Here is a 23362-nt window from a genome sequence, read left to right as displayed (position 1 = left end):
CTTACGGCGCTTCAGGAAACGCAAGTTACGGGAATGTATGAATGCATTACACAGCGCTGTGCACTGTATATAGTATGAGAGGCACCCACATGCCTTGCTCATACTGTGACATCAAGCAGTCAGGCCTGCGAGATGAGTGGTCTGCCAAGCGAGTGGATTCATTCTTATTTATCGAGTAACATGAACTCTCGTACTCACAATTAAGTTACAAATTATCCCCCTGTATGAATAATACGCAACGGAAACGCACATCTATCAGTGATTTACAGAACTATGACTGTTCACTACGCACTTGCAATACCACATTTTCTTTTTGTCTTTTATTTAACGGCTTTTGTCAACACGTGGCCACCGCACTGAATATGAATGGCGCACACATTATAAATTCGGGACATTATGACAACATACAATTCAATCGAAAAGACCACCAATCTTTTTCTTTTCACTATCTTATTTATTCCGATAAATTCTATAACCTAAACAAACAAATTCTATAACCTACAACAATAACACATCAGAAATTCCGCCCAGTGGGCATGGCTTTACATTAGTGAATCTCTACCTTATGGTCTCGTAATTATTTAACGCTACAGTGCACTTTCTGGATAGGATGGTGCATCTTTCATTATTTCTCACACTTCCACTCTCACAATCATCATCACGAAACTTTCCTCCAGACCGAGCAGTACAAAAGGAACACGCATAACCCACTAATCTTTTGAAACTACCTCGCTACTCTCCCATGCAAACCACACATACCCAAATTACATGACATACACCACACTACAATATAAAACACTACACAGGGAATAGTCACTACATTATCACTTTCAGCTTTCCCACTTCAATTAGTATTTATCCCAGTTTCACGCGACACTGCTCCACTTTGTAATTCTACTTTCCTACTATGAACTCTGGAGATATTTGCACGTCTTCCTGTGCAATGCAAGCCAAGTGGCGTTGCTGGATAGACGGCTGACTCACCTTGCTTCTCTCTCAGAGTTTGAATCTAGCATCACACGGAATCATATCATGCAAAGTAATATTAAGAACGTATTCATCACACACGCGAGTCCTCAACTGATACCATGGACGAGTACTTCTCTTTATCCCTTGTCTCATACACAGATTGAGACTCACACAGTACTCACCACGTGGAAGTACTCGTCTCTAATTTAAAGTCCTGCACACGCCATTTCTTAAATATTTCAACTTATGGTACACACGCTATTTCTTAAATATTTCAACTTATTGTACACACGCTAGTAATTCAGCTTAACTTAAGCACACGGAAGTATTTCAACTTATTTCTACACGTGGTTTCATTGTGACCGTTGGTCACTTCCGAAGATTACTACGATCCCATTAATATTACCTGCCTGACATTTAATTCTCCCCACAAAAGTTCCTGAAATAGAGAAATTATTATTTCAAAGTACTCTTAAATATTCCACATGCATACCATGTCTCCACTCTTTTGTCATTACGGAGCACAACTAAAACAGGTCTTAACAGCACAAGATCCAGCGGCAGAGTGCTGAAACATGGCCATTCTTCAGGTCCTCTCACACCTCTGCTGAAGTGGGGGAGCACCTTGCTACTGTATTGGTCAGCCACATTTCAGGCGCTCAAAGCTCAGGTAAATTTCATCTCTTTGGTCCCACCAAAGGTGGCCAAAGGATCGTCTCAAAGATGATCATATATTCACATTCACTATCTGCGATTAGCAGACGACCATACATTCATTCATTCATTTCACAGATCTCACCAAACTGGATGTAGGGATTTACTTTGTGGGAGTGCACATGTGATCAATTAAATAAATAAATTGTCATTCTTTCCCACACTGGTATCCGGCTTCGCTGTATTAATTGAAATTGAGTTATTTTACAAAAAAAATGTGTTGTTCTGACAAAAATAATGAAGTATGTTGTACCTAATTTCAATGTCGGGCGGTACTGTACCCTTTCAAGTAGAGTAGGGGTTCGGAGACGATGACTGTTTTTGTCAGCATGACAATGCACCTTACCATAAAGCAGTAGCTGTGGGGCAGTAACATTCCTGAAATAGACTAGCCTGTCCACAGTCCTCACCTGAACCCGCTGACATACTTTTGGGATGAGGTGGAAAGCCGATTTCGCTTCTCACCCAGCGACCAACAGCCCTACGTTCTTCGGTTTCGACTCTTGAGGAAGAACGGGCTGCCATCCTTCCACAGACAATCAGACGACTCACTGTAATCGTCGCCAGTAGATGTGAGCCCGACATAAAGGCGAAGGGTGGGCACATCCACATTAATGTTCACCAACAGGAGTTCGGATATTTTTGTTCAGTTAGCAGCTGTTCCCGGGGTGGTAAAATTTCACCCGTTTAAAAACAAACTTATTATAACCCTGACCTTAATTAATGTAGTGGGCTGACAAGGCAGCCAGTCCACAGAGACGGGTAGCCGAGAGGGCACACGTACACACACGCCGACTGGCGCGAAGTCTGGAACAGGATACGTGATGAATGTGATAAAGAAAAGAACGTAGCTACTAGAACACTTAACTTTTATATCGTCCTTTGGTATACAGCATTCTTGATGATACAAGGGAGACTATCTTGAGATAAATGCAATGGTACAAATGGCGCCTTGCTAGGTCGTAGCCATTAACTTAGCTGAAGGCTATTCTGTCTCTCGGCAAATGAGAGAAAGGCTTCGATCAGTGTAGTCGCTAGCAACGTCGTCGTACAACTGGGGCGAGTGCTAGTACGTCTCTCGAGACCTGCCTTGTGGTGGCGCTCGGTCTGCGATCCTGACAGTGGCGACACGCGGGTCCGACATGTACTAATGGTCCGCGGCCGATTTAAGCTACCACCTAGCAAGTGTGGTGTCTGGCGGTGACACCACAATTAAAATTAAGATCTGGTTTTTGATATCTTTGTAGACATGGTATAGATGTACACCATACATGAAGACCAAGGTTTTTTTTTTTTTTTACATGACTTTTGTAGGAGGTAGAGAATTTAAAGCAGTTCTCTATCTCTGCGGAGAGCGGACTGCTGCTGTGTGTGCTTGTAGACTTAAACACGTCAGATGCCACTTAATTAAAATCAGACTATAACGAGGACGTGATCGTTGAAAGGAACCGAGAGCACGTAATTAAGGGGGGAAAAAAATGTGGCTGGCTGGTGAGTGCCCGATATGAGAAGTACCAGCTTAACAGTTCCTAGGCAGACCCTTTGTGACTGAAGCTGATAACAAAGTGATACATCGTAGCAGCTATCGGTGCTTCCTACATAACTTGCCGCTGCGGTAATCTCCGTTCCTAGTCGCTACTACTGCACGTGTCACTTCTGTGTGATTCAGTTACTTCGACGGTCAGTAGCTTCCCAGAGGAACACATGATTAACCACGTAAGTTCGGATTTTTGTAGGGAAATCACGCAATAGGAGCCGGCTGCTGTGGCCGAGCAGTTCTAGTCGCTTTAAGTCCGGAACCGCGCTGCTGCAGCGGTCGCAGGTTCGAATCCTGCCTCGGGCTTGGATGTGTGTGATGTCCTCAGGTTAGTTAGGTTTAAGTAGTTCTAAGTATAGGGGACTGATGACCTCAGATGTTACGTCCCATTGTCCTCAGAGCCATTTGAAGCATTTTTTCTACGCTCCTTCTCGCGTCCGTCGGCCGTCGTAATTTAATATATATATATATATATATATATATATATATATATATATATATATATATATATATATATATATATTATTGTTATTATTATTATTTGATTGTTGCCGACTTACGTGGTGGGCCTTAATAAAAATGATAATTCATTTAATTTTGATTTTACGATTAAATGCTTTCCTGAAGTTCTCCATTTTAGCAATATTAATCTTAAATTATTTGTTACGTTAATGAATGTTAGACTCGCTGAATCTTAAAACATGAGCATATAAGTTGTACAATGTAATAACCTTTTCATATTAATTTCCTCGGCTAGTCAGTTCACTTTAAAGCATAAGATCTTTAGTTATTAATTAAAATTGCGGCCCACACACGCGCGAGAGTATTTTTCTTACCGCCGTTAACCATTGTATTGTAGTCAGAGTCCTGGTTCTGGGTCTCGGCTATGGTACTGAAAATAAGAATCTTAAAGCTAAGTATTTTCTGCAACGTCCGGCGGCTGTGGAGAAAAATTAATATTATGTTAATAGCGGGCGAGATTTCCGCTTCCGCTAATTTTTCATAAGTTAATATCGCCACGTAATGGCGTCGTTGGCTGCATCGGCCGCTGCGATTGTTGAACTGTAAATTACTTGAATGCAGGTTAATTCAAGGAAGGTGGACATGAAATCGGGATCACCTCTTACAAATTAAAAGTGCACAATAATATTAAATCAGTATATTATATGCTTAACTCATACAAATATACTTACATTTGCCAGCACTCGCAAGATGTCCCTCTAAACACATTCAAGACAAAAGAGGAAGTGAAGTCGACTAAAAAAAAAATTAACAAAAGAGAGCGTATCTTGTCGTCTCTTTAGATCATTTTGTCATAAATTATTTCTTTGCATTTGAAATTTGGACAGAGAGATTATTACTTTACGGCTACATGATAAAAATATATTATTCAATTTATAAATACTGTTTTTTTAAGTCTTTTCGTAATATAGCACTGGGGACGCTATATCCTGTACGAGCGATGAGCAATGTTGCAAGAATGAGACAGTGGCTTCCGTATCTCACTGCGAATGTGGCACGTTGTAACTGCTCACCCCTCGGATGTTACAGATTCTCAAACTATTGAAAATGTAAATTAAAATTGAAACAAATGAGCCCTCGGTCACAATTATTTTTAGTCTTGCTGACCAGGTTTCAACACTTCTAAGAGTGCCATCATCAGAATTAAAACAATTAAAATGGCCTTTAACATAGCTACAAATTTATAGGAAAACACATTTCTAATATAAAAAGTATAAGTACTGACTAACAATAAAAAGACAGAGGCAGTATTTACATGTCACATATAAAATAATTAACAGGCTAGAAGGGCTTTAAATCACAAAATATGCAACCTGTGGCTGTACAGGTACGAGCAGCCCATACTGGCTCGCTTTCACGCATTCCTTTTTATATATTTTGTCACTAAAGCCCTTCTGGCCTGTTAATTACACTACTGGCCATTAAAATTGCTACACCAAGAAGAAATGCAGATGATAAACGGGTATTCATTGGACAAATACATTATACTAGAACTGACATGTTACATTTTCACGTAAATTGGGTGCGTTGATCCTGAGAAATCAGTGCCCAGAACAACCACCTCTGGCCGTAATAACGGCCTACATACGCCTGGGCATTGAGTCAGAGCGAGCTTGGATGGCGTGTACAGGTACAGCTGCCCATGTAGCTTCAACACGATACCACAGTTCATCAAGAGTAGTGACTGGCGTATTGTGACGAGCCAGTTGCTCCGCCACCATTGACCAGACCTTTTCAATTGGTGAGAGATTTGGAGAATGTGCTGGCCAGGGCAGCAGTCGAACATTTTCTGTGTCCAGAAAGGCCCGTACAGGTCCTGCAACATGCGGTCGTGCATTATCCTGCTGAAATGTACGGTTTCGCAGGGATCGAATGAAAGGTAGAGCCACGGGTCGTAACACATCTGAAATGTAACGTCCACTGTTCAAAGTGCCGTCAATGCGAACAAGAGATGACCGAGACGTGTAACCAATGGCACCCCATACCATCACGCCGGGTGATACGTCAGTATGGCGATGAAGAATACACGTTTCCAATGTGCGTTCACTGCGATGTCGCCAAACACGGATGCGACCATCATGATGCTGTAAACAGAACCTGGATTGATCCGAAAAAATGACGTTCTGCCATTCGTGCACCCAGGTTCGTCGTTGAGTACACCATCGCAGGCGCTCCTGTCTGTGATGCAGCGTCAAGGGTAACCGCAGCCACGGTCTCCGAGCTGATAGTCCATGCTGGTGCGAACGTCATCTAACTGTTCGTGCAGATGGTTGTCGTCTTGCAAACGTCCCCATCTGTCGACTTAGGGATCGAGACGTGGCTGCACGATCCGTTACAGCCATGCGGATAAGATGCCTGTCATCTCGACTGCTAGTGATACGAGGCCGTTGGGATCCAGTACGGCGTGCCGTATTACCCTCCTGAACTCACCGATTCCATATTCTGCTAACAGTCATTGGATCTCGACCAACGCGAGCAGCGATGTCGCGATACGATAAACCGCAATCGCGATAGACTACAATCCGACCTTTATCAAAGTCGGAAACGTGATGGTACGCATGTCTGCTCCTTACACGAGGCATCACAACGACGTTTCACCAGGCAACGCCGGTGAACTGCTGTTTTGTGTATGAGAAATCGGTTGGAAACTTTCGTCGTGTCAGCACGTTGTAGGTGTCGCTACTGGCGCCAACCTTGTGTGAATGCTCTGAAAAGCTAATCATCTGCATATCACAGCATCTTCTTGCTGTCGGTTAAATTTGGCGTCTTTTGCACGTCATCTTCGTGGTGTAGCAATTTTAATGGCCGGTAGTGTATTTGTGACATGTAACCACTGCCTCTGTCTTTTATTGTTAGTCAGTACTTACAGTTTTTATGTAAAAACGTCTTTTCATATGTATTTGTAACTATGTTATAGGTCATTTTAATTGTTTTAATTCTGATTAAGGCACTCTTAGAAGTGTTGAACCCTCGTCAATAAGACTAAAAACAATTGTGACCGAGGGCTTATTTGTTTCAATTTTAATTTAGAAACGTCACTGAACCAAGCAGCCATGTTTCAAACTTTGCGATTACAGATTTGGTTTTGATGTTATTTAATCCCGGATCATTTGAAGTGCTCTTGCAAGGTGGCTTTTTTTATACGATAGAACGGGAGATACGGGCGCTTCTGTAAAGGGTAGTGTCGTCTACATATGTCAAGAACAACCACGATTAATTTTGCTTCAGCCATCAATGCAGTCTACCATCGTTGCTGGTTCCTTAATGATTATACTTTATTCTAAGTCTTTTGTACGAAGAATGGTCACTTTCACAGCAGACAGGCACTGAGAACACGCCAAGTTTTGGCGCCAGCGTATAAACACAAATGACAAAGGAGTCTTAGCCGAGAAATAATAGTCGAGGCGCGGTGCCGGACACTCACTTGCCACGGGCAGTGGACCGAGACGAGTAAGGAGCAGCTCTCGTAGAAGGGGCTTCACGGTGTAGCGGGCACGAGGTCCCGGCGGCAGGTGGGGGCGGGGGATGGGGGCAGCGGTCGGCGCGCAAGGCCGGCGCCCCGGGCGGTCAGTGTCTGCCAAGGCCGGCACCAGCTGGTGGACCGGCCGGTAACCAGGCGCTGCACGCGGCGGACGAGTACAGGCGGCGGCGGCGGCGGAAGGCGCGAGTGTTCTGTGGAGGGGGTCTGCGGTGTAGAATACACTCTTAGACATCGAGAGTCCACTGCTAACTTGGGGAGCAGCACTTTTCACCGCTCTCGTACACCGTTAAATCTTCAAGTTCCGCTAGTTAAACACTAGATACTTACCAAGATACAGAGCTTCAAAGCAGTAGTAAAATGCTGGAATTACCGCAAACACTGCAGATAAGACAGATTTCAGCGTAATAATTTGAATTGTGCAGCTGTTTTAAATGATAATTGTTGTTGTAGTTGTGGCCTTCAGTCCAGAGACTTTACTGGTCCTTGAATATACACTCCTGGAAATTGAAATAACAACACCGTGAATTCATTGTCCCAGGAAGGGGAAACTTTATTGACACATTCCTGGGGTCAGATACATCACATGATCACACTGACAGAACCACAGGCACATAGACACAGGCAACAGAGCGTGCACAATGTCGGCACTAGTACAGTGTATATCCACCTTTCGCAGCAATGCAGGCTGCTATTCTCCCATGGAGACGATCGTAGAGATGCTGGATGTAGTCCTGTGGAACGGCTTGCCATGCCATTTCCACCTGGCGCCTCAGTTGGACCAGCGTTCGTGCTGGACGTGCAGACCGCGTGAGACGACACTTCATCCAGTCCCAAACATGCTCAATGGGGGACAGATCCGGAGATCTTGCTGGCCAGGGTAGTTGACTTACACCTTCTAGAGCACGTTGGGTGGCACGGGATACATGCGGACGTGCATTGTCCTGTTGGAACAGCAAGTTCCCTTGCCGGTCTAGGAATGGTAGAACGATGGGTTCGATGACGGTTTGGATGTACCGTGCACTATTCAGTGTCCCCTCGACGATCACCAGTGGTGTACGGCCAGTGTAGGAGATCGCTCCCCACACCATGATGCCGGGTGTTGGCCCTGTGTGCCTCGGTCGTATGCAGTCCTGATTGTGGCGCTCACCTGCACGGCGCCAAACACGCATACGACCATCATTGGCACCAAGGCAGAAGCGAATCTCATCGCTGAAGACGACACGTCTCCATTCGTCCCTCCATTCACGCCTGTCGCGACACCACTGGAGGCGGGCTGCACGATGTTGGGGCGTGAGCGGAAGACGGCCTAACGGTGTGCGGGACCGTAGCCCAGCTTCATGGAGACGGTTGCGAATGGTCCTCGCCGATACCCCAGGAGCAACAGTGTCCCTAATTTGCTGGGAAGTGGCGGTGCGGTCCCCTACGGCACTGCGTAGGATCCTACGGTCTTGGCGTGCATCCGTGCGTCGCTGCGGTCCGGTCCCAGGTCGACGGGCACGTGCACCTTCCGCCGACCACTGGCGACAACATCGATGTACTGTGGAGACCTCACGCCCCACGTGTTGAGCAATTCGGCGGTACGTCCACCCGGCCTCCCGCATGCCCACTATACGCCCTCGCTCACGTCCACGCTGTCGCGGCATGCTACCAGTGTTAAAGACTGCGATGGAGCTCCGTATGCCACGGCGAACTGGCTGACACTGACGGCGGCGGTGCACAAATGCTGCGCAGCTAGCGCCATTCGACGGCCAACACCGCGGTTCGTGGTGTGTCCGCTGTGCCGTGCGTGTGATCATTGCTTGTACAGCCCTCTCGCAGTGTCCGGAGCAAGTATGGTGGGTCTGACACACCGGTGTCAGTGTGTTCTTTTTTCCATTTCCAGGAGTGTAATTGGCTGTTAGTGACATAAGGCTGACAAGCCGGCTAGCCAACCAGCAGCTGCTTCACCCAGGAGAATTTTAATCATAATGAAGTTCTGTCTGTTGGTGTCGTTTCATAAAACTAAAATCTTTGGACAGTGTAAACGCTTGTTGTTGTGGAGAAGACTAATTCTGTGGACGAGTGTAATAAAGCCAATTGCTTTGATGCTTTGGTAACGGACATTGCTAGGACAACCATCAGAAACTTGTATGACTTTACAACCGAAGTGTTGTTGCACTAGTCCACATACATCTCCACAGCGTCTCGAATAAGGCTGTAGTAGTTCCATACAATTTTATGCAGAATGTGTCCACAGCCAGTTACTGCATGTTTGCGCTTCCTAAGGTCCACTTGTTGCATCGGAGTAAACGCTGCATACAACGCTAACCTTGTGTTCTCGCAGTTACTGCCCTCCATGAAGCGGCGCCTTGGAAAGGTTGCTAGCTCAAATTTGAACAGTTGACCTAGGTTATCATCAGATTGCTTGGTAATGTAAACTCGTTGGCTGAGTGTAAAAGGATAGACTGACCTTTTTTCTACAGTTTTCAGGCCACATGAAACTAATACTAGGGTAACATTCATATTCTTCACATCTGCAAAATTTTCTCGAATTATTTCCTTTTTGGACGATTCACCTTTTCGTGACGAACTGTTCCTCTATTAATTGGCACTGTCTCCTTAGTCTCGAGCAATGATGGATGTTCAGAGAACCGTGTTCACACGGGAAGACCTCATATCAGCATGTTGTTCGGATGTTCCAAAACATGCTTTAGCGTACATTTCTGTACGTTTACAAACATGGTAGTGACGTAGCATGCCCAAAGACCATTGAAACAGTACACTAGCCGTTTTGCAGTGACCATGACGCAGCCTTTCATAACTCTTCATCACCGTCATTAGCAACTGCCGGCCACTGGTGGCCGAGCGGTTCTGGCGCTACAGTCTGGAACCGCGCGACCGCTACGGTCGCAGGTTCGAATCCTGCCTCGGGCATGGATGTGTGTGTGTTGTCCTTAGGTTAGTTACATTTAAGTAGTTCTAAGTTCTAGGGGACTTATGACCTCAGCAGTTGAGTCCCATAGTGCTCAGAGCCATTTGTGAACCATTAGGAACTGTTCTATGGTTGATTAGATGCCGAAATAAATTTTTTCAGTACGACGAATTCTGAATTACGCTTTAAAAAAATGTAAAACTGAAGATATAGTGCTGAAAGATGGTTTCTGCGTCGTGGTAAGTTTCTCGCGTAAGACGTCGTTTAACCAGCGCCAATTGTAGGACGCTAGGGACAAAATTTATAGAGAAAAAGCTGAAAAAGTGCCCGAATTTGTTGGTTTTTTGTTTCCCTCTCAAGTTAGCACAGGTATCTCGAGGCGGAAAACTTGGATTCCACCCTACAGACCACCTACATACAACATGCCAATATTTTAGAGAACGCAAACCTTTTTTTAAGTACCCCACCCTTTCTTTTAGTACCTGCTGACTGGACTAAAGGTGTAGGTACAGCGTTTAGGAACAATATTCTCATTACTCCACATAATTTCCATTCCTCTCAACTGCCTTACGCCATCTTGGAACCAGCGCGTGTATACCGCCACGGTAAAATTCTGGACCAACCTGTTGGAGCCACTGTTTGGCAGCGTGCACAAAGGAGTCATCATCTTCAAACCTTGTTCCACGAAGGGAGTCTGTGTGTTTCACAAAGAGATGATAGTCGCATGGAGCCAGATCAGGACTGTAAGGCGGGTGTTTCAGTGTTGTCCATCCGAGTTTTGTGATCGCTTCCGTGGTTTTTTGACTGACATGTGGCCGTGCATTGTCGTGCTACAGCAAAACATCCTGCTTTTACCGCGAACACGATTCAGTCGAGCTTGAAGTTTGTTCAGTGTCGTCACGTATGCATCAGAATTTATGGTGGCTCCACTTGGCCTGATGTCCACAAGCAAGACTCCTTCGAAACACACCGTAGCCATAACTTTTCCAGCAGAAGGTGTGGATTAGAATTTTTTTTTTCTTGCGTGAATTTGCGTGATGCCATTCCATTGATTGCCTCTTCGTCTCTGGTGAAAAATGATGGAGCCATGTTTCATCACCTGTCACAATTCTTCCAAGAAATTTACCTCCACCATTCTCGTACTGTTCCAAAAGTTCGCTGCGTACCGTTTTTCTTGTTTCTTTGTGAGCCACTGTCAACATCCTGGGAAACCACCTGGCACAAACCCTTTTTAATGCCGACACTTCCAGTATTCTGCAAACACTTCCTTTCCCTATCCCAACGTAGCGTGACAATTCGTTCACTGTGATGCGTCTGTCAGCAGTTAACACTCTGCACATTGTCTGGAGTGTGTGCAGTACGAGGCTTGCCGCTGCGAGGACAATCCTCGATATTGCCGTGACGGCGCCACTCACGGGAACAGGTTGAACTAAGTTTGAAAACAAGCAGGAAGGATGTATCTACACATGTAAAACTTTCACACATGCAGAATGAAAACTGCATTTTTACAAAAATAGTGTGCATTTCTTTTGGAGTGACCCTCGTATGTGCTTGTATTAGATTGTAAAATAAATTTCTCGAAGAACTTTTACTAAAAGACGTTTTATATTTCATAGTGTAGCGGGGTAGTTTTGTATTATCCTTTATAAAAGTTAGAACCTGGTCGTAGATTTCATAAAAAAATTATCAGAGGTTTTGGACAGTGCCAACTTCACTACAGTCACCGACCGCTCCCTGAGAAAGTCAATGTTGCGCCAGGTTTGTTCTCCTATCTCCAAGACAAATTCATCACACCATACAGTGCTAATTTACATCACTCCACGGCCACATGCCTCAATGACCACGTACACACATCCTTTGCTCGTCTCGCTCCCAAAGTCCAGTACTTACATTCCACACCACGAACACATTTGAACACGTCGATCACAGTACACGATATAAAACCCGCTATTGTAAAGATACGCAATACAGCCGCTGGTCATGTTTCCATCACTTACCTCCGCCTTAAAGAATGTCCTTTTATGTGATCGGAAACCATAAGACCGCAAAAACTCTCATCTTCTTAATCCAAACAAACCTACACCTCTTCCTATGGTCCCACGTCGGTTTTCAGCCAAGTCCTTGAATCCACCCTCTCCAAACACATCCACAACACATCGTAACACCTTCCACGCCCTGTCACCCAGTCAGCCTTCAGTCATAAGTGCTTCACCAGAGGTCAGTTCCTGCACATCTTTCACCTCACAACAAAAGGCACCACTCCCTCTTCCTCTCCTTCGACAAGAACAAAAAAAAAAAAAGACGGCCTACGACCGTTTGTGGCATTCTGGACTCTTGTTCAGACTGCACAGGTCCCATAAATTAGACCCGTCTAATAGCATCGCCTCTGACTATCCGTTCACACTATACAACAGTCAGTAACACCCACCCCGGAATTTTCCATCTACGAGGTGTGAAGGGAAGGCAGAAAGGTGGAAGGAGTATATAGAGGGTTTATACAAGGGCGATGTACTTGAGGACAATATTATGGAAATGGAAGAGGATGTAGATGAAGATGAAGTGGCAGATAAGATACTGCGTGAAGAGTTTGACAGAGCACTGAAAGACCTGAGTCGAAACATGGCCCCGGGAGTAGACAACATTCCATTAGAACTACTGACGGCCTTGGGAGAGCCAGTCATGACAAAACTCTACCATCTGGTGAGCAAGATGTATGAGACAGGCGAAATACCCACAGACTTCAAGAAGAATATAATAATTCCAATCCCAAAGAAAGCAGGTGTTGACAGATGTGAAAATTACCGAACTATCAGTTTAATAAGTCACAGCTGCAAAATACTAACGCGAATTCTTTACAGACGAATGGAAAATCTGGTAGAAGCGGACCTCGGGGAAGATCAGTTTGGATTCCGTAGAAATATTGGAACACGTGAGGCAATACTAACCTTACGACTTATCTTAGAAGAAAGATTAAGAAAAGGCAAACCTACGTTTCTAGCATTTGTAGACTTAGAGAAAGCTTTTGACAACGTTAACTGGAATACTCTCTTTCAAATTCTGAAGGTGGCAGGGGTAAAATACAAGGAGCGAAAGGCTATTTACAATTTGTACAGAAACCAGATGGCAGTTACAAGAATCGATGGGCATGAAAGGGAAGCAGTGGTTGGGAAAGGAGTGAGACAGGGTTGTAGCCTCTCCCCGATGTTATTCAATCTGTATATTGAGCAAGCAGTAAAGGAAACAAAAGAAAAATTCGGAGTAGGTATTAAAATTCATGGAGAAGAAGTAAAAACTTTGAGGTTCGCCGATGACATTGTAATTCTGTCAGAGACAGCAAAGGACTTGGAAGAGCAGCTGAACGGAATGGACAGTGTCTTGAAAGGAGGATATAAGATGAACATCAACAAAAGCAATACGAGGATAATGGAATGTAGTCGAATTAACTCGGGTGATGCTGAGGGGATTAGATTAGGAAATGAGACACTTAAAGTAGGGAGTAAAATAACTGATGATGGTCGAAGTAGAGAGGATATAAAATGTAGACTGGCAATGGTAAGGAAAGCGTTTCTGAAGAAGAGAAATTTGTTAACATCGAGTATAGATTTAAGTGTCAGGAAGTCGTTTCTGAAAGTATTTGTATGGAGTGTAGCCATGTATGGAAGTGAAACATGGACGATAGATAGTTTGGACAAGAAGAGAATAGAAGCTTTCGAAATGTGGTGCTACAGAAGAATGCTGAAGATTAGATGGGTAGATCACGTAACTAATGAGGAGGTATTGAATAGGATTGGGGAGAAGAGAAGTTTGTGGCACAACTTGACTAGAAGAAGGGATCGGTTGGTAGGACATGTTTTGAGGCATCAAGGGATCACCAATTTAGTATTGGAGGGCAGCGTGGAGGGTAAAAATCGTAGAGGGAGACCAAGAGATCAATACACTAAGCAGATTCAGAAGGATGTAGGTTGCAGTAGGTACTGGGAGATGAAGAAGCTTGCACAGGATAGAGTAGCATGGAGAGCTGCATCAAACCAGTCTCAGGACTGAAGACTACAACAACAACAACAACAACAACAACAACAACGAGGTGTGACAATAAAGTAATGAGACTGATTTTCTTTGCGAGGAGTGGTAACCCTGCGGGCTTGCGTAGGCACAGTATCTTTGACCTTAGTCTACAAGCTGCCTCTAGTCCAAGGGGCACATCGATGCAACTGTACCGCGCGGGATTAGCCTAGTGGTCTAGGGCGCTGTAGTCGTGGACTGTGCGGTTGGTCCCGGCGAAGGTTTGAGTCCTCCCTCGGGCATGGGTGTGTGTGTGTGTGTGTGTGTGTGTGTGTCCTTGGGATAGTTTAGGTTAAGTAGTGTGTAAGCTTAGGACTGATGACTATAGCAGTTAAGTCTCATAAGATTTCACACACGTTTGAACATTTGATGCAACTGCTCAGTCGTGAGTTGTGTGCTGCAATAAGTTAACACGTGTTTGTGTTTATGGGAATGGAACCGCATAAAATTGCACAATGGTATGCCATTTCTTTTTGCGTTAAATTCGGTGAAATCGCGTCGACAACTTACAGTAAGCTTCACAAGGCTTTTGGAGAGGAGGTTATGTCAAGAGCTCAAGTTTTTCGTTGGCATAAAATGTTTAGTGAAGGCAGAACGAATGTTGAAGATGAAGACCACATTGGACGACCGTCAACCTCACAGACGGATGTCAACTTGGCCAGGGTACGTGAATTCGTACGATCTGATCGAAGATTATCCATGAAAATGATTGCAAAAGAACTGAACATCAATCGAGAAACGGTGTGTGTAATAATAACTGAAGATCTTGGTATGAGAAAGATTTGTGCAAAAATGGTCCCCAAAAATCTCACACAACAACAGCGAGAAACACGGAAAAATGTGGCAGCCGATCTGTTGGAGCAAACGGAAATCAATCCAGAATTGTTGAGCCGTGTTATCACTGATGATGAAAGTTGGTTTTTTCAAAAAAAAAAAAGCTCGCATGTCAAAAGTCAAAAATGAAATGCATGCTTGTGTGCATCTTCGATTCCAAGGGAATTGTTCATAAAGAGTGGTGTCTCCTGGACAAACAGTTAACCAATATTACTACAAAGAAATTTTAGAAAGACTTCGTAAGAGAGTTCTTCGTGTCCGTGCCATCATTGCTGATAATTGGATTCTGCATCACGATAATGCGCCATCCCATACTGCTCTGTCAGTACAGCAATTTTTAACCTCAAAACACTGCTACCACAGCCACTTTATTCACCAGATATCGCTCCGTGCGACGTTTTTCTATTTTCAAGAGTCAAAACGGCGGTCAAGGGAGACTATTGTCAAACAACACAATATGTCCAAAATACTGTGACGAGGGCCTGGGAGAATAGTTCGAGAAATGTTACCATCAATGGCAGAAGCGCTGGAAACATTGTGTGCAATCAGAAGGGAACTGCTTTGAAGGAGACAACACTAAACTTGACTAAAACGGTGAGCAACATTTTTTTCACATCAGTCTCATCAGTTTACTGTCGCACCTCGTACACAACCGACCTCCCAACCCTCCTCCCCCTTTCTTATTTATTGTATGGCATTTGTTGGTCACCTACAGAGTGTGATGTTCCAAATAGTTATTACAAAAGTTGCTGCAGAATACATATACCATCATCTTACTGACAAATTATGCGCAATAGGAGTTTACCTACGATAAAGCCATAATTGTTTCTTGCTCCGCATTATTTAAAAGAAGTTGGGTTTCAGCAGTATCAATACTCGGGAAAAAAGGTGACATTTTCTGTTGCGCCCAATATAAGAAGTTAAACTCCACGTCGTAATCTTAGATAGCTTAGGTGTTGCGAAACAATTCAAATCACTTAAGAATGGCAAGTCTTCCGATCCAGATGGTATACCAGTCAGGTTCCTTTCAGAGTATGCAGACACAATAGCCCCTTTCTTAGCAATCATATACAACCGCTCACTGGTCCTAAAGACTGGAAAGTTGCACAGGTCACACCAATATTCAAGAAAGGAAATAGGAGCAACCTATTGAATTACAGACCCATATCGCTGACCTCAATTTGCAGTAGCATTTTGGAGTATATATTGTATTCGAACACCTTGAAGAAAATGACTTACTGATGCAAAACCAACACGGATTCAGAAAATATAGTTCTTGTGCAGCACGGATGGTATTCCCATGAAGTAATGAGTGCTGGCGACAAGGGATCTCAGATCGCTCCATATTCCTAGATTTCCAGAAGCCTTTGGTACCGTTCCTCACAAGCGACTATTAATCAAACTGCGTGCATATTGAGTATCGTATCAGTTGTGTGACTGGATTCGTGATTTCCTCTCAGAGAGGTCACAGTTCGTAGTGATAGATGGCAAATCCTCGAGCGGTACCGAGGTGATGTCTGGCGTTCCGCAAGTTAGTGTCGTAGGCCCTCTACTGTTCCTGATTTACACAACAGATCTAGGTGATAATCTGAGCAGCCGCCTTAGATTGTCTGCAGATGACGCTGTAATTTACCGTCTAGTAAAATCATCAGACAATCAAATCGAATTACAAAATGATGTAGAGAGAATTTCTGTATGGTGCGAAAAGTGTCAATTAGCACTGAAGAAAGAAAAGTGCGAGGTCATCCACGTGGGTATTAAAAGAAATCTGATAAATTTTGGGTATACGATAAATCGCACAAATCTAAGGACTGTCAACTCGACTAAATACCTAGGTATTACAATTACGAACAACTTAAATTGGAAAGACCACATAGATAATATTGTGGGGAAGGCGAAAGGAAGACTGCGGTTTGTTGGCAGAACACTTTAGAAAGTGCGACAAATCCACTAAAGAGACAGCCTACACTATACTTGCCCGTCCTCTGCTGGAATATTGCTTCGCGGTATGGGATCCTTACCAGGTAGGATTGACGGAGGACATCGAAAAAGTTGAAACAAGGGCAGCTCGTTTCGTGGTATCGCGCAATAGGGGTGAGAGTGTCACTGATATGATACGCGAGTTGGGGTGGCAGTCACTGAAACAAAGGCGGCTTTCTTTGCGGCGAGATCTATTTACGAAATTTTGATCACCAACTTTCTCTTCTGAATGCGAAAATATTTTGTTGACACCCACCTACATAGGGAGAAATGATCATCATAATAAAATAAGAGAAATCAGAGCTCGAACGGAAAGATTTAGGTGTTCCTTTTTCCCACGCGCCATTCGAGAGTGGAATGGTAAGTAGTATGAAAATGGTTCGATGTACCCTCTGCCAGGCACTTAAATGTGAATTGCAGAGTAACTATGTACAGGGTGTTTCAAAAATGACCGGTGTATTTGAAACGGCAGTAAAAACTAAACGAGCAGCGATAGAAATACACCGTTTGTTGCAATATGCTTGGGACAACAGTACATTTTCAGGCGGAAAAACTTTCGAAATTACAGTAGTTACAATTTTCAACAACAGATGGCGCTGCAAGTGATGTGAAAGATATAGACGACAACGCAGTCTGTGGGTGCGCCATTCTGTACGTCGTCTTTCTGCTGTAAGCGTGTGCTGTTCACAACGTGCAAGTGTGCTGTGGACAACATGGTTTATTCCTTAGAACAGAGGATTTTTCTGGTGTTGGAATTCCACCGCCTAGAACACAGTGTTGTTGCAACAAGACGAAGTTTTCAACGGAGGTTTAATGTAACCAAAGGACCGAAAAGCGATACAATAAAGGGTCTGTTTGAAAAATTTCAACGGACTGGGAACGTGACGGATGAACGTGCTGGAAAGGTAGGGCGACCGCGTACGGCAACCACAGAGGGCAACGCGCAGCTAGTGCAGCAGGTGATCCGACAGCGGCCTCGGGTTTCCGTTCGCCGTGTTGCAGCTGCGGTCCAAATGACGCCAACGCCCACGTATCGTTTCATGCGCCAGAGTTTAGACCTCTATCCATACAAAATTCAAACGCGGCAACCCCTCAGCGCCGCTACCATTGCTGCACGAGAGACATTCGCTAACGATATAGTGCACAGGATTGATGACGGCGATATGCATGTGGGCAGCATTTGGTTTACTGACGAAGCTTATTTTTACCTGGACGGCTTCGTCAATAAACAGAACTGGCGCATATGGGGAACCGAAAAGCCCCATGTTGCAGTCCCATCGTCCCTGCATCCTCAAAAAGTACTGGTCTGGGCCGCCATGTCTTCCAAAGGAATCATTGGCCCATTTTTCAGATCCGAAACGATTACTCCATCACGCTATCTGGACATTCTTCGTGAATTTGTGGCGGTACAAACTGCCTTAGACGACACTGCGAACACCTCGTGGTTTATGCAAGATGGTGCCCGGCCACATCGCACGGCCGACGTCTTTAATTTCCTGAATGAATATTTCGATGATCGTGTGATTGCTTTGGGCTATCCGAAACATACAGGAGGCGGCGTGGATTGGCCTCCCTATTCGCCAGACATGAACCCCTGTGACTTCTTTCTGTGTGGACACTTGAAAGACCAGGTGTACCGCCAGAATCCAGAAACGATTGAACAGCTGAAGCATTACATCTCATCTGCATGTGAAGCCATTCCGCCAGACACGTTGTCAAAGGTTTCGGGTAATTTCATTCAGAGACTACGCCATATTATTGCTACGCATGGTGGATATGTGGAAAATATCGTGCTATAGAGTTTCCCAGACCGCAGCGCCATCTGTGGTTGAAAATTGTAACTACTGTAATTTCGAAAGTTTGTCCGCCTGAAAATGTACTGTTGTCCCAAGCATATTGCAACAAACGGTGTATTTCTATCGCTGCTCGTTTAGTTTTTATTGCCGTTTCAAATATACCGGTCATTTTTGGAACACCCTGTAGATGTAGACATTATTACTGTAGCTAACCCTCGATTAACATGTGTTTGCAGAGTCGTATGTTCCTAGCTGTCTTCGTAGACGCCAATTGGCGTGACGGACGTTGCTTCTATTCTCGCCTCGAACAAACCAGTCGAACTCTCGACCTTGACATAGCTCCGCGTCAAGCCGGACGTTGCAAGGCTATTCCGCCGGCGCGGCCGGCGCGGTGTACAAACAAGTGGACGCCGAGTGAAGAGGCGGGCTGCATTATTTGTGGACAAGGCTTTGACCGCCGCCTGTTGATCTTGCAACCTCCCCCGTCGCTGATGACAGACTCCACTACTCGACTGGTGTCGAGCGAGGGCTTGTGTACTGGAGAAAAACTCTCTCTCTCTCTCTCTCTCTCTCTCTCTCTACCTCTCTCCCCCTCCCCCCTCTCCCTCTCTCCCCCCCTCGCCCCTCCCCCTCTCTCCCGCTCTCCCCCCTCTACCTCCATCCCTCCCTCCCTCCCTCCCCCCCTCTCACATGTTTGTGAAAGCGTGGCTTATGTGATTTCATTTAACACTGTGCCGTCCGGCGACACCACAGTGGTGTCGTGAGCATAGTATCGCGCAGTGGCCGACGACAGCATTCTGTTGGTGTTTTGTTCAGGGAACAATAAGTTACACGCGACAACAAGTTTTTTGTTTTTATAAGTACTTGCGCCCTTTCATCGCGGCGGACGAAAGAGTCAATAGGATTATTTACGATGATTGCGCGGACGCCTTGTCTGACTTTCTGGACGACTTGGCCAATTGGGAAGAAGTCATTGGATACCAATTAAATGAAAGAGAAGCAGAATCTTCGGAAGGAAGTGAAATAAGTTCAAGAAGAATTCGGCGAACGCTGCGGTTGCCAACTGATTCGGCTGAATCAGACGAAGAAGACGGTGCACAGTGGTCAGACTTTGATTTACCGAGGACCAATAATAAATTTGAAGTATCTCCAGGTCCAAACATATTTCCCAAAGATACACAGAGCGTCGAGGATATCGTACAATTATATATTGGGAACGACCTAATTGAATATATTACGAACGAAACCAACAAGTACGACAGTCAAAATTGCAATAGAAGGAAACTGGATTTAAAAAATGCCAAATTTGTCGACATTACGGGACCCGAACTTATAAAATGGTTTGCGCTTGCTATCCTTATGAGAATTGTAGAAAAAGCATGAATCGATGATTTTGGTCAACGAATCCGTTGATAGAGACACCGATATTTCCAAAACAATGTCCCGCAAACGATTCAGACAAATATTATCATTTTTACATTTTTCCCGAAAGCAACAATAAACCGAATAATGCTGACCGGCTTCTCAAAGTGCAATTCGTAATTGATTGTTTTTCCAAACAGTTTAAAGAAACCTTTAATCTAACAAGGGGAGACCGCCAATTGTGCAATTCAGATTCGATTCATACTGCGCATAATAAAAGCTCATGGCCAGAGGTGTAATGTGGCAAAGCACCAAGATGCACTTCTCAGCCGTTGTCGAGGCAATCGACAGTTAAAAGAAACCTTTGCGGTGAAATACTCTCTACGATTACTCATTCTCTGCAGCGTCGTGGCGCAGCGGTAAGCGCTCGGGTTCGTAATCCGAAGGTCGTCGGATCGAATATCGCGCCATGCAAATTTTTTTTTTATTATTAGTATTTTGTAATTCATACTATTAATGAATTACTTATGCATGTTGGTGAAGGCGGATCGCTCTCCAATTGTACCGCCTCCATTTTTACGTTTGTTTAACAGGGTGTACCAAAGCTCTCACGTCCGCACTGATTTTCGACGATGTTATAAGTTGCGCTAGGGACCGCATCTACCTTCTTTCGAAGTTAGCAGGCAACTACGCTGTTATGCGGCAGCTCGTTTCGGCCCATTCAACATCTGTCCTTCAACGGAGTTCTATATTTCATACCTGCCACAACAAATTTGTGTTCATGGGGTCTCTATTCCAATTCGAACGTTTGACTTACACTACACGTATTCGTTTCGGAATATCCTTTCTACGTCTTCCGTTAACTATACGTGGTTAACACTATGAAGACAATTAATAACATTTGTGAAATACAACTTTATATATAATGTGTGTGTATACACATTTGAATTACAAAAACAAATATTAAAAAAAAAGGTTGCATCGCGCGAGATTCGATCCGGCGACCTTCGGATTACGAACCCGAGCGCTTACCGCTGTGCCACGTCGCTGTAGAAAATTATTAATCGTAGAGAGTATTTCACCGCAAGAGTGTCTTTTAACTGTCGATTTTCTCGACAACGGCTGAGAAGTGCATCTTGGTGCTTTGCCACATTACACCTCTGGCCATGAGGTTTTATTATGCGCAGTATGAATCGAATCTGAATTTCACAATTGGCGGCCTCCCCTTGTAAGTCAAAACATCTCAAATTGAAGGAATGATACCGTGGCGTGGACGGTTAAATTTTAACGTTTACAATCCGTGGAAAATTACGAAATACGGCATACTCATTTGGATACTGTTTGATTAGAGCACATGATACATTTCCTCATTCAAGATATATTCCGGCGCTGGACAGCCTTTAGCAGAAACAGTGATGGAACTATTGACACCTTCTGATGGAAAGTGGCATCACCTCTGTATGGATAATTATTATAACAGTGTAGAACTTGCAGAGAAGATACTTGCAAAGAAAATTAGAGTTTTTGCAACGATGCGGCAAAATAGAGGATTTCAGGAAAATTAAAGCGCCCAAAAGTCAGTGTGTTTGAAGCTTGTCATCAACGGAAAGGTGACAAGCGGCCGGCGACCAGCCAAGTAATCCGAATTAGCGCTGCCGGCGCCAAGCGAGTAAACTTTTACGAGACGTGCGGACTGCAAAGTGTTAATTTAAAAGCCTGCTTTTTAAAAACGAACACAGATTTATTTCTGCATCACAGTTCTACCGTATTTCCGTCCGTTGCATTGGGAACGCGCTGTTTGTTTCAACGTGCTAGGACTAGGTGTCTTCAACCCTTTCCCACAGACACTCAAATCAGAACTGTTACGCTATTGTCTCTGACTGTTACACATCACAGTGTGCGACCTTGTCACGATGTGTGTCCACGACGCGGCGCCACAGTGTGGCAAGTAGTTCGTCACGAGAACCCTCCCGGTTGTGAGAGTCCGTTTCACCTTGCAAAGGCTCTTACACAAGTGAAACCAGTTAGTTCCTAGGAGCTGTTGCCTATACACATTCTCTCGGTCGTGAATATGTTGAAACACTACACAAATGATTTAACACTGCGAATTGACTGTAAAAGCGGTCGGAAAGAATAAGAACACTGAGAAAGCTGCAGCATTAATTGTATGGTTTTTGTTTCTACCGCATGGATGATTCACTACTCTTCCGCAACTGAGGTCTCTAATGTACGAAAGTTCAGTGCCACTCGACGTGGGGTAGCCAGACTCGACTACTAGCGGTTAAAGAAATTTTCGTCACCTGCATTTGCTTAGTAAGGGGAGGAAACGTGTTCAAAAATGGTTCAAATGGCTCCAATCACAATGCCACTTAACATCTGAGGTCATCAGTCCCCTAGACTTAAAACTACTTAAACCTAAGTAACCTAAGGACATCACACACATACATGCCCGAGGGAGCATTCTAACCTGTGACCGTAGCAGCAGCGCGGTTCAGGGCTGAAGCGCCTAGAACCGATCGGTCACAACGGCCGGCCAAAGGTGTTCTCCAACACGTTTTGCTCATCACCCATCATGGAAATTTCTAGGTTGAATCCGGAAGTCTTTTCTAGACTGAATCGGTAAGTCTGATACAGTGAGGAGATGAAATGGTGCAGCAGTCTGTTGGTCAGATGGAGATTCTGAACGCAGCAGTGCTGCGCCATGACCACGGAAGCTCACACGTGATACGTTACGGTCGGGGAAGGAAGGCGTACGAACATCCATGAAAATAAGTTAAATCGTATGGTCCCAAACTAACGACTAAGTGGCAAGATTCGGAAGAATGTGGGGAAATATGTATTGCAGGAAAAATCTGCAGTATCCGGTGGGGTAAAGTGCATTTCGGAAATAAGAAAAAAAATTAGTTCCTAAAGTCAACCACCTCTCATACAATTCGCTGTTCTAACGCTGAGTACGTAGCCAGATAGCACAATTGTCAGTACACAGCACACAAATTCAGCGACAGCTGGGGGATCGGAAACCCTTAATTTCAGTTTCGGTAGTGTCCGTAAATCAGATACTGCGATGATTCCTTACACAGGCCACTGATGTTTCATTCCCAGTTCGCTCTCCGGCGAAGGATTTGCACCGCCTCTCTGGATCCCAAAGACGATGAGACAGTTCAGGGTGGGAGAGTACTTCTTACAAATTTTCA

The 23362-nt window shown here is 44.6% G+C and overlaps 2 protein-coding genes across 2 annotated transcripts in view; both read left to right on the top strand.

Moving 5' to 3' along the window:
* LOC126252727 (uncharacterized) overlaps nt 1-7451 on the top strand; it is an 84823-nt gene extending 77372 nt beyond the window's left edge. Inside the window, exon 4 of the mRNA XM_049953629.1 lies at nt 7255-7451. Within this exon, the coding sequence (XP_049809586.1) occupies nt 7255-7451 (197 nt within the window). The remainder of the gene's footprint in view (nt 1-7254) is intronic.
* Nucleotides 1-23362, top strand: part of LOC126253646 (rho guanine nucleotide exchange factor 10) — a 579883-nt gene that overhangs the window by 53389 nt on the left and 503132 nt on the right. The gene's annotated exons all lie outside the window — the stretch shown is intronic.

This window comes from Schistocerca nitens, chromosome 4, assembly GCF_023898315.1.
Source record: "Schistocerca nitens isolate TAMUIC-IGC-003100 chromosome 4, iqSchNite1.1, whole genome shotgun sequence".
NCBI classification, from domain to species: domain Eukaryota; kingdom Metazoa; phylum Arthropoda; class Insecta; order Orthoptera; family Acrididae; genus Schistocerca; species Schistocerca nitens.
This window is presented reverse-complemented; position numbering and strand designations above follow the sequence as displayed.